The 12,092-nt window shown below is 35.6% G+C and overlaps 1 protein-coding gene across 30 annotated transcripts in view; it reads left to right on the top strand.

Annotated features, from left to right (window-relative positions):
* Cast (calpastatin) overlaps positions 1 to 12,092 on the top strand; it is a 133,694-nt gene that overhangs the window by 83,535 nt on the left and 38,067 nt on the right. For all 30 annotated transcript variants that reach the window (XM_087180939.1, XM_087180930.1, XM_087180936.1 and 27 more), the window contains 3 exons: positions 8,693 to 8,761; positions 9,981 to 10,079; positions 11,591 to 11,671. In XM_087180939.1, coding sequence (XP_087037065.1) covers positions 8,693 to 8,761; positions 9,981 to 10,079; positions 11,591 to 11,671 — 249 coding nt within the window. The remainder of the gene's footprint in view (positions 1 to 8,692; positions 8,762 to 9,980; positions 10,080 to 11,590; positions 11,672 to 12,092) is intronic.

Here is a 12,092-nt window from a genome sequence, read left to right as displayed (position 1 = left end):
TTTCTACCTTTTCCATTCTATATTTGGCTTATGGTTATTGCTTTTGCATTGGTATTGTTTTATTACTATACTTTACAATATTCTTTAAGGTTTCCCATTGGGCCAGCTCCCTCTTTTAGTGTTTTTCTCTTTTATTTTTTTGTTCTCTTTCCTCCCTATTCTTTTCTCTCCTCTCTTTCTCATTATCTCACTTCCTTGCCCTCCCCCTCTTTATCTCCACCTATCTAATAGCATAAAAATGACAAGGGCCTCTATAAGCATATTAGAGAATAAGTACTAACCGGAGATATAACTTAAGCAGTGCCATTCACGAGTGTGTCAGGGCAGTCCTTAACAAAACGGGGCTTAGAGGATCCAAACAAAACTACATAAAAATATATTTACCAGTCCCAACAATCTCAAAGCCTCCCTCAATCTCCAAATACACTTCTACCCTTCTGCATAGTTCCTCTTGTCGTCACACTTTCTCAAACTCCCTCAACACTAGGCCTCCACCCCAGCTATAAAAATAATGCCAACAGAGTACAGCCTCTTGTGTATTCTTTACCTACTCACCTTTCTCATCTCCCTCTCTCCCCACCAACATACCCCCTTCCTTTTCTCCTTCCTACCTCCTTCCTCCCATGCTCCATATCCCAGATGAACTATCAAAGGTAGTATAATATAGTTTTTAAGAGGGTACTAACAAAAGGTGAATTTATCAAAACAAGTGTTAATGTTTATGACTGATGTATGGTTGGATCTGTTGATGCTTCTAAAACTAGTAGAAATTTTCTCCTTGTAACACAGCAGCAAGGTCCAACTCAATTAAATCGAATAGCTTGAAGTAGTAAACAGTACCTTTTGACAAAGCCAGGAACATACCACTGCAAAACAAAACATAATTAAAGAGATCTTCATAACAACAACAAATTCTCTTTTCTATGTTTGACCTCAACACTCAACACAGAGAGAAAAAGAGAGAGAAAGAGAGAGAGAGAGAGGGAGAACATGAAAATCCAAGGTAACAAAATGTCTCCAAAGACTCCCAACCCTCCTAAAGCATATCCAATGGGAGCCCATGGAGGAGAAATCAGACACCAGATAATTGAGCTGCAAAAAGTGGTTCAAGAAGAAGCAAAGAAACTCAACAAGCTCAAAGATGACATAACCCAAAATTTGTGGAACTTGTAACAAACTGACCAATGTAGATATGGAGAAACAAATAATAAATTGGAAAAACTGACAAAAAATTTTCAAAATATAAATGACCAATTTACCAAACAAATTGTTCCATGGAAAGGTTCTAAATAGAAATCTTGGAGATAAAGAATTTTGTTGAATTCATGAACAGCAGAAATAACTTATGTGAGGACAGGGTTTCAGAAATCAAGGACAAAATGGAATCACATGATAATATACTTAAACTTTAAAAATGATGAGAGTGAGAAAGATTCATCCATCACTTCTTGGACTTTTGGCTAAGATCAAATATAGAACGATTCATCCAACAGCTACTGATGATGCTAAGAAGACTAAACTAAGACTAATTGGAGTTTGAGAGAAATTAGAGGATAGCACACATGGAAAAAAAAATCAATTTACTAAAATCATAGCAGAAAACTTTCCAAGTATGGGAAAAGAACCCAACATACAGGTGAGCAAGGTTTAAAGAACATCAAATACCTATGATGAAAACACAAGTTTTCCATATCATAGGCAAAAATCCTAGAAGTCCAACACAAAGACAGACTCTTAAAAGCTGTCAGATAAAAGCAAAAAATAAATCACTTATAAAGGCAAACTCAGTAGGATTACAGTGGACTTTTCAGCACAAACTTTAAAGGCCAGAGGAGCTTGGAGTAAAGTGTTTAAAAACTAAAAGAAAATAACTTCCAACCCAGGCTAATATATCCTGAAAAACCATCTTTCAAAATTGATAGAGAAATAAGGATTTTCCATGACAAAGAACACCTTAAGAAAGTCATAAACACCAAATAAGCACTCCAAAAAATACTCAAGTATATCTTAGACATAGACATTGAATCCAACAAAGCTAAAAAGTCAAATGGAATAAATACATACAGCAAAGTGAGTAGTTAAACAAAAAGGAAAAAATAAAGGAATCAACAACTACAACAAAAAAAAGAACTCAATGACAGGAATAAGTCAACACCTTTTATTAATAACACTCAATGTAAATGGCCTCAACTTTCCAATTAACAGACAGATTGGCAGAATGGATCAAAAACACTGAAAACAACTATCTGCTGCATTCAAGAAACTCATCTAATCTGAAAAGAAATTTGTAGACTAAAAATTAAAAGATAAAAACAATATTCCATGCACCAGGACCTCAAAAGCAAGTAAAGGTCCCAATTTTATTCTCAGACAAAGTAAACATCAAGCTAAAACTAATCAGAGGAGCCAAAGAAGGTCACTACATATTAGGTCACTACTTATTAATTCAAGGAATGATTCAACAGGAAGAGTTAACAATTGTAAATATATATCCATTGAATAACAGTGTACCTAACTTCATAAACAAACACTAGTAGACAGAGAAGATCAAATAAACACCAACACAATCATAGTGGGTGACCTTAATATCCCACTTTCACTAATGGATCAACTAAACAAACAACAACAAAAAAGACAAAGAAATATCAGAAATGAATCACACATTCTAACGAATGGACTTAATATCTATAGAGTGTTTTATCCTAGAACAACAGAGTAAATGTTCTTCTCAGCAGCAAATGGATCTTTCTCCAAAAGAGACCACATACTAGTTCATAAAGCCTATTTAAATGAATACAAAACAATCAAAATCATCCCATGTATGTTACCAGTTCATAGCACTCAGAAACTAAAAATCAATTGCAAGAAGAAAAAAAAAACACAAAACTTTTACAAACACCAGGACATTAAACAACACACTCTCAACACTTCTCAGTACACTTCTGAGGTCACAGAAGAAATCAAGCAAGGAATTAAATAATTTCTAAAACCAAACAGTAATCCTAGTACAATATACCAGAACCTATGGGATGCGATCTAAGCATTACTAAGAGGGAAGTTTATTGCTGTGAATGCTCACATTACAAAACAGAGTGACCTCAAATAACCTAATGATACACCTCAGGATGCTAGAAAAGCAGGAATAGTCAAAACCCAAACCAGTACAAGGAGAGAAATCATAAAAGATCAGAGCAGAAATTAAGGAAATTGAGACTTTAAAAAAACAACAACAACAGTTCAAAGAATCAGTGAATCAAAGAACTAGTTCTTTGAAAGAATAATCAGAATAAACAAATTCTTAACCAAACTTACCAAACAAAGGAAAAAAACCTTACATCTTTGCAATTAGAAATGCAAATAGTAAAATCACAACACACTGCCAAAATCCAGAAAATTATTAGTAACTACTAGGAAAAATTGTACTCCAACAAATTTGAGAATCTAGAAGAAATGAACAGATTCCTAGACACTTATGAATTATAAAAACTGAATCAAGAAGACATAAAAAATCTGAAGAATTCAGTAACAGGCAATGAAATGGAGGCAGTAATAAAAACCTACCAACTAAGAAAAGCCCAGAACTTGATGGATTCACTTCTGAATTCTGCAATATTTTCAGGCAGGATATAAAGCCAATACTTCTCAAACTCTTTAATGAAATTGAAAAGGAATGAGTACTTCCAAATTCAATCCTAGAAGCTACCATTACCCTGATTCCAAAAGCAGACAAAGTCTCAACTAAGAAAGTAAGCTACAGGGAAATCTCTTTCATGACAATAGATACAAAAGTCTTCAACAAGATACTGGCAGATAGAAGGCAGTAAATAATCAAGATCATACATCATGACCAAGTAGACATTATCATGGGGACATAAGGATAGTTCAACATACGCAAATCAATAAATATAATGCACCCCATAAATAGAAACAAGGACAAAAATCACATGATCATATAAGTTGATCCAGAAAAGCCTTGACAAAATCCAACATCTACTTATCCTTAAAAAACTGAAAAAGTAGGTATAGAAGGACCTTGTCTTAATCTGATAAAAGCCATTTATGACAGAACAACAGCCAACATCATATTAAATAGGTAAATGCTGCTGAAAGCTTTCTCCCTAAAATCAGGAACAAGATAAGGGTGACCACTATCACCACTGCTGTTCATTATAGTACTCAAAACATTAGCTAGAGCAATCAGGCAAGAGAACAAAATAAAAGGATACATATAGGAAAGGAAGAAATCAAATTATCATTATTTGCAGGTGACATGATCCTTTACATAGAAGACCCAAAAAATTTCTACCAAAAGACTCCTAGAATTAATATCTAAATTTGGCAGTGTTGCAGATACATAATCAACACACAAAAATCAGTAGCAGTCCTGTACACCAGAGATAAACTCACTGAGAAAGAAATTTAGAAAGCAATACCTTTTATAATAAAATTAAATATTCAGTAATTAAACTAACTGAAGAAGTGAAAGACCTCCATAGTGAAAACTACAATACTCAGTAGGAGATCAAACGGACATTAGAAAATGGAAAGATATCCCTGTTCCTATAGACAAAACTAATATTATCAAAATGTCCATATTTCCAAAACTCATGTACACATTTAATGCAATCCTGATCAAAATACCAATAGCATTCCTCACAAAAATACAGAAAACAATTCTAAAACTCAAACGGGACCAGAAGAAACCCAGAATAACAAAAGCAATCTTGGGCAAGAAGGGCAAAGCAGGAGGCATCACAACCCCAGATTTCAAGTTATACTACAATGCTACAGTGATTAAGAACAGCATGTTAATTGCACAAAAATACATATTTGGGTTACAGGAACAAAATAGAGGACACAGAAGCAATCCCAGACACATTCAGCTATCTGATCTTTGACAAAGGGGCCAAAAACTACACTGGAGGAACAATAGCCTCTAGTAAATGCTATTGGGAAGACTGGCTATCTGCATGCAGAGGATTAAATCTAGGCCTATATCTCTCACCATGTACAAAACTAAAGATAGATCAAAGATCTACATTTTAAAACAGAAACAATCTGCTGGAAAATAAAATAGGCAAAACTCTTGAAATCTTAGGCATAAGCAAGTGATAGGTCTCCCACTACCTCAATGGGTATTATGTATAGTAGCTGCCTTCTTCCTATTGTGCCTTGCCCCCTCCCCGTGTGACGTCACACCAAGATGGTTGCTCCCACCAAAGAAGAAACCTTTCTTCCCAGCATCCCCCTGTTTCTGCCTAGACAGTAACCTAATACTTGCTCACCTCCCACCCACTAGTGACTTCACCAGCTCCTCCATTCCCTAGTCACTACCTCACTCAACCCCGCCTCAGCTCCTACAAACCCCACCCCAGTCTCTATAAAAGACTCTCCCTGCCCCAGCCATATTGCCTTTGTCTCTCCTTTGTTCAGAGACAGCCCGGCCGATCTGTTCCCCTAATAAAGGCTTGTTGTGGCCTGGTCTGGTCTTGGTTTTCGGCCTTTTACCTGACAGCAAGGACTTTGTGAACAAAGCCACAATTGTACAAGAAATAGCATCAAAAATCAACAAATGTGATTTTGTCAAATTAAAAAGCATTTTCACACGAAGGAAACAACCAACAGAGTGAAGAGACAACATACAGAATGGGAAAAAAAAATTGCCAGCTACACTGCAGAAGAGAGCTAATATCTAGAATATATAAAGAATTCAAAAAATTAGACCCCTCAAAACAAAAGACCCAGTCAAAAAATTGGCCACCAAAATGAATAGACACTTCACAGAAAATAAAATACAAATGGCCAATAAACACATGAAAAAAATATTCACCCTCTCTGGCCATTAAAGCAGTGCAAATTCAAACAACATTGAGATTCCACTTTTCTCCACATAGAATGGCTATCATCAAGAAATTCAAATACAGTGATATCTTGGTTGTTGAACTCAGTTCATTCCAAATTTGTGTTTGAACACTGAAAAGTTTGAGAACTGAATGTACTTTCCCCATAAGAAATAATGGAAACCAAATAATTGGTTCTGAGGCCCAAAAAACTACACTACAAGTTCATTTTTCCAGAACTTTAACAAGTTTCACAATGATTTCTTTAACTCTATGGTGGTTCTCACAGTTTTCCTCTTAGCTTTACTGCTGGTATCACTAACTCTCTTTAGCACCATAGTTACAATATTTTATGCAAATAAAGCACACACAAAAAAGCACAATGACAAATGTTTTAATGCACTAACATAAGCACTATATTTTCTCTGGATGAGACCAGCATTTAGACTGAAGTGTCGCCCCTTTGTGTCCACGGTGAGATGTGATGCATGACTCACTCAGCCTGTACAGGTTTTTTTGAGTTAGATTTTCAGTTTGACTGTTAAGCAAAGTTACGAACACCAAGCAGATATTTTTTTTAAACTTGCTGTTCATAGTGGAAAGCGTGAGCTCGGAGCTGTTCAGCAACTAAGGTTATCACTGTAATCCCAAATGCTAGTGAGGTGACAAGGAAAAGGAACCCTTCTACATTGTTGGTAGGAATATAAACTAGTTCAACCATTATGGAAATCAGTTTGGAGATTCCTCCAAACACTAAAATTAAAATTCTATTCAACCTAGCTATTCCCCTACAAGGTATCTTCCCGAAAGAGTTAAAAACATTGTATTACAATAGTATATGTGTACCCATGTTTATAGCTGCACCATTCATAAGAGCTAAATCTTGGAAGCGACTTGTATGTCCATCATAAAGATAAAGAAAATGTGGTATTTATACAAAATAGAGTCTTAGTCTGCTATAAAGAAGTATAAATTTGAGTCATTTGTAGGAAATGGATGCACCTTGAGATCACAATGTTAAGTGAAATAAATAGAGATATGGCTTAAATATCACATGGTTTCTCTTATATGAGAAACCCAAAGAGAGCAAAATAAATGATAGATAACATAAAGAAGGTGACAGATCCTTTGCAGATGAAAAAGGGACCAAGAGATTGAGGGAGGAGGGGAAAGGGATATAAAAATAATCAAAACATGTTATATACATGTACCAGTTCCCCTCAATGAGTGTAACCATTATGTACCACTTCCCCTCAATGAGTGTAACCATTATGTACCACAGATGTGCTAATAAGGTAAGATGGGAGAGGTATCCATTACATAAAATTTAAGGAGGCATTCACTGACAGATTCAAGCAAGCGCAGGGTCAACACCTGAAAGTGAGTGCTTCCTTAAATGGTAAGCAGGCACCCTGAAGACCTGCCCATGACCCCTAGTTGCCTTTTGCTGGTGGACAGAAGTAAGTTGAGGAATAATTTAAGGGAGGAACACTGGTGTCTGATTTTGGACAGGCTGAATTTAACAGTTTGGAATGTCCAAGGAAAGATGTCTTTGGGTTACAAAAGAATAAATGAGGAGAGTGAGAGAACAGAGAGAGAAAGAGAAAAGGGGGCAGGGGAGAGGGAGAGAAAGAAAAGGAGAGGAGGTCTGAGGAAGGTGGGAGAGAGAAAGTGAATGAATGTCTGCCTCAGGTGGTGTTTTTAATTGCCCAAACACACCCTGATGGCCCTCCAGATATTTTTTAGCATCACAATCACTGCAATCACTTATTTAACACTTAGTTATATAGCAAGTACTTACATAGTGCTTAGCAAGTACCAAACACTGTTTTTCATATTTTATATCCCATTGGTTCATCTGATTTTCACAGCCCCTGAGGTAGGTATCATCTATGGTCATTCCCCTTGTGTCTCATGCGGAGAATCCAGAGTGCAGAAGCAGGAGTGACTTGCGTGCCTGTCACAGCTGCCATGCAAACCTGGGTAGCTGGAGCCCATGCTGTTTGCCTCTACTCTGCTGCTGGAATTCAAACACCTTCAAACGAGACATGGGCTCCTATTGTCTTAACCCCAACAAACACCTGCCAAGCCCAGAAAGTGTTTGAGTCCTGTCCCTAGAGTGTAATTTTGGACAGGAGTGGAGCTCAGGGCAGGAAGGTGTAGAATGTGTACAGTTGGTGACAAAGTAGAAGAGATCCTGAGGTGACAGAAAACAAAGGGCACAAACACCAGAATAGAATCAGAATGGTGCTGGACCAAGGCAGCTGTAAGGGACGAGTCAGGAGGTGTTTACTCCTCAGGACCAAATTGTAGAGATTATGCCTGGATAAAGGCATGGATGCTGCTGATTGGAAAGTCACTGGCCATCTCTGAAAGAGGAGCTGCGGCACTGGTGAGAGGGAGAGAAATTGTAGTAGGGAAATGAAGAGGAAAGAGTAATGCGATACCAATGCAAGGGATGTAGGGCTCTCAATGTGTGGGAACAAAGACCCAGAAAGCAATGGCTAGAATTAGTGTACAGGATTCATTGGCTCTTCAGAGTCAGGCAGTGGAACCCGCAGAAGATGTTGAAAAAAGAGATACAGGTCTTGGATTCAAATCTTGGTTCTGTCCTTTACCGTGTAACCTGAGGAGAGTGACTTAATTTTTTGGAGCCTTTCTTTCCACACCGTTAAGTAAGATTAATAGTGCTAAGCAGTTCTGAAAAGGGACGTAACACATGTAGTATTTGTTGCAGTGTATCATCAGTGCTACTGATGTTGCATTGAATTCATTTTAAAACATGTAATTGTGTTGAGTTTTATGAAGGTATGTGAAAAGGAGTTTTTAATGTCTCTCTGAACTCTCACCAGAAAAAAGGAAAGAAATCACTAATGCCGGCTGCACCAGTTGAATCCAAACCAGATAAACCGTCTGGAAAGGTATGAAAATCACAATGTTCTTTACATAAGATATTAACCCTCTTGTTCTGTGTTTATCACAGCCTGATTTCTTATGGGCAAACACTATAAGAGGGGTAACTTAAAGGAGTATTTTAATGAATTAGTATTTTAAGCAAACATGACTGGGTGGTTGAAACTGTGGCTTTCACATCTCTATTTGTAACATCTTATACTATAACCCTCTATTTTGAAAACTCCAGTTTCATCTCATGGAGTTTACATTCCAGTTTATCTCTTGCAAATACATCTTCTTTAACCAGATGTTTGACTTAAGAATATAAGGTGTTTTTTAATTCTGAAATTCACCCCCCCCCAATAATCTAAAGCTAATAGGATCTAAATTCTATTACACATATAATTGATCAGATAAGTCCTAAAATTGTTGTGGGAATATGAGAGTTTAAAAAAAGGCAAACATTTTAAATAGTCCTTTACAATCAGAATTACATAGGAAAGGGTCTTTTCCTAGATATTTTTACTCTTCCAGATACAGGTTATTGTTCACAGTGAGTCATTCTTAACTTCAAAAAAGGTGGAGGCAACTTCTCATTACATTGATGTATTCCCATACTGACCAAATAAACTGTTGAAATTTAACATCTCTTTCAGGTAATTTCTGTTTCTTAAATACCTTTGGACAAGATGTGAACAAAAGAACTTAAATGTATGAAAGAATACAAGGAAATCCATTGTTAAAATAGATTCTATTTATAAGTGGTGCTGTCTATACTTTTGTTTTGTTTATTTATTGTTTTGTTTTGTTTTAGTTTATTTGTGAAAAACTCTGGGAAACTTGATAAACAATAAGTACCAAAAGCCATGTTATTTTAGAACATGGTCATAATGCTTTGTTTTGATGTTTTTTCTTTTTTCTTTTTAACAGCACATTGGATTGGCAGCTTCAGTGAACTCACACATTTTTTTCACGTAGTCAATGATTTTGGAATAGTGAAAATTGTGTGACTCTTACCTAAATATGTGGTTTTTCTTTATTCTTTCCAATCTTGAATCTGTATTCTGGGACTTAATCAGATTAGACTGGATTTTAACTACCTTGATATTTAAAAAGCTTTTGGTGTTTGATGCTCTACTACATGGAAAAATATTTTTAAATAAAAAATGTTAAAAAGTTAAAAAAACAAAAGTGAAATATGTTTAATAAATAACAGTTAAACAGCTGACTTGCTTTCATTTCCAGTCAGGCATTGATGCTGCTTTGGATGACTTAATAGACACATTAGGAGAACCTGAAGAAACTAACGAGGATAATTCAGCATATACTGGACCAGAAATTTCGGTACGTGATCTGATAGCTTTGAAAACTCATACTCAGTGAATAAGAGAGCAAGTAAGGCCATGATTACGGAGTCCCAGAAAACACCTCATGTTCTGTTGCTTGGATAGAAAGAGGATGATGTCACTACTGATAATAGCAACTTAAGATTAATGTTGGGGGTGGAAATAGTTTGTCTTATGGTAGCTATATAGTTACACTAATTCAGAAAACATTTGATTGTCTGTGTTAAGACTGGCACTGGCATACAGCCTGTTGGATCAGAAAGACTTATTTTCTTTCAAGATTTAACTCCAGTGGATTTGAATTTATTTTGACTTCTAGATATTTCCCCTCCTACATCTTGAACTTATTTTGATGTCTAAATACTTACCATTCTCAGCTCATCTCTATTCCTAATTCCTAAAAAGCAATAAAACCATGTTTCTAAAAGATACACCATAGACTAGATGAAAAAATTTTAATAGATATAACAAAGGATTTATTTCTAGAGTTTATAAAAAATAAAAAACAGTGAGAAAAAGACTATTCAAAAGAAAATTAGGAGAAACTTCATCAGGCAAGGAACAAGTAAGACAAAAGTTTCTCTAGTGATTAGGAAAATGATGTTAAAACATGGAAAGATGACCTTTGATCCATCAGATTGAGGGATTTGTGTAAAATCTGACAAGTCACCTATAGCTGGTGGGTGCGGAAGATATGTATCCCCTTCAACCAAAGTTCACTTCCAGAGAAAGCCTATCCCTCATGCACAAAGAATGACAAGAACTAGTCAAACATTTGGAAATAATTTTGTTCAACAGATGACAGGATAATTTAACGCAATGCTTTGTAGTGCTGCAAATGGAGTACTCCTGTTTTAACATGGTTACATTATAAAATCAGTGTTGAATTAAATAAATATAGGATATATATAATACTATTTATTCAACATTTAATTTGCAAAAGGATGTTATATATTGTTTATGAATACTTACATATGTAACAGATTTTTAAAAACATGCTAAACTTTAAATGGATGGAGATAAATTTAAAATTCAGAGTGGTGTTCATCTCTGGCTCACAAGGAAAGGGAGCTACACTGGAGAGGCTCAAAAGGAGACATTCACTCTTATCTATGATTTTTGCTTTCTTAGACATTACATAAGAAATAACTAAAAATCTGATAAAGTTGTATGTTGGGTTATCCAGAAATTAATTGTTATTAACTTTACTTTTGTATCTACCAGAATCATTAGATACTGAAACAAAGTGGACTTTTCATACAAAATTCAAATGTAGTATAATATTTTGAGTATTTCCTAGCATTATCTAAGTTAAGCCACCTAAATATGGGTACTTTTGTAAATTTAGACCTTCTGAGTTTTGAAAAGTATTGAATCTTTAATGATTTACATTGCATCTTAATAGTTTCAAAATTAATAATGAATAGAACTTTGCTTTCATAATATACATATAACATTCTCAGCTTATTAATAACTTAATATCTCTCTGTATATGTAATTTTCTTCCAGGATCCAATGTATTCCACCTATATTGAGGAGCTGGGTAAAAGAGAGATCACAATTCCTCCAAAATATAGGGAACTTTTGGCTGTAAGTAATTACTTACTTTTATTTCACTATTTCCTTTATGGAATATAATTTCATATCAATACCTTCATAATTTTTTAAATTTAGAAAATTTAATGGAGCATGTCTTACTTCAACCAGGCCCCACTTCCTAATAGCACATTCAGCTACTGTACTCATCAATGGATGACTCCACTAGTGGGTATAATGTCCCCATGATCCAGTCACCCTCAAGGCACATGAGGCTTTTGGGGGGAAATTTTGGATAACATTTTGCCTCTGGCCCGCACAAGGCTCATGTCCATCTCATTATGAAAATGTATTTAGTCCTTCTCTGAGGTTGCCAAAGTCTTAAAAATTCCAACATTGCTGAGAAGCGCAAGTCCAAATTCTCCTCTGAGCCACAAGGCAAACTCTTAGATGTTTAACCCCTGTAAAAATCAAG

Source organism: Heterocephalus glaber, unplaced genomic scaffold (assembly GCF_053883595.1).
Source record: "Heterocephalus glaber isolate CG9 unplaced genomic scaffold, H.glaber_assembly_v1.0 deba00001465, whole genome shotgun sequence".
Lineage (NCBI taxonomy): Eukaryota > Metazoa > Chordata > Mammalia > Rodentia > Bathyergidae > Heterocephalus > Heterocephalus glaber.
The sequence above is the reverse complement of the archived record's forward strand: the minus strand, read 5'-3'. Positions and strand labels throughout refer to the sequence as shown.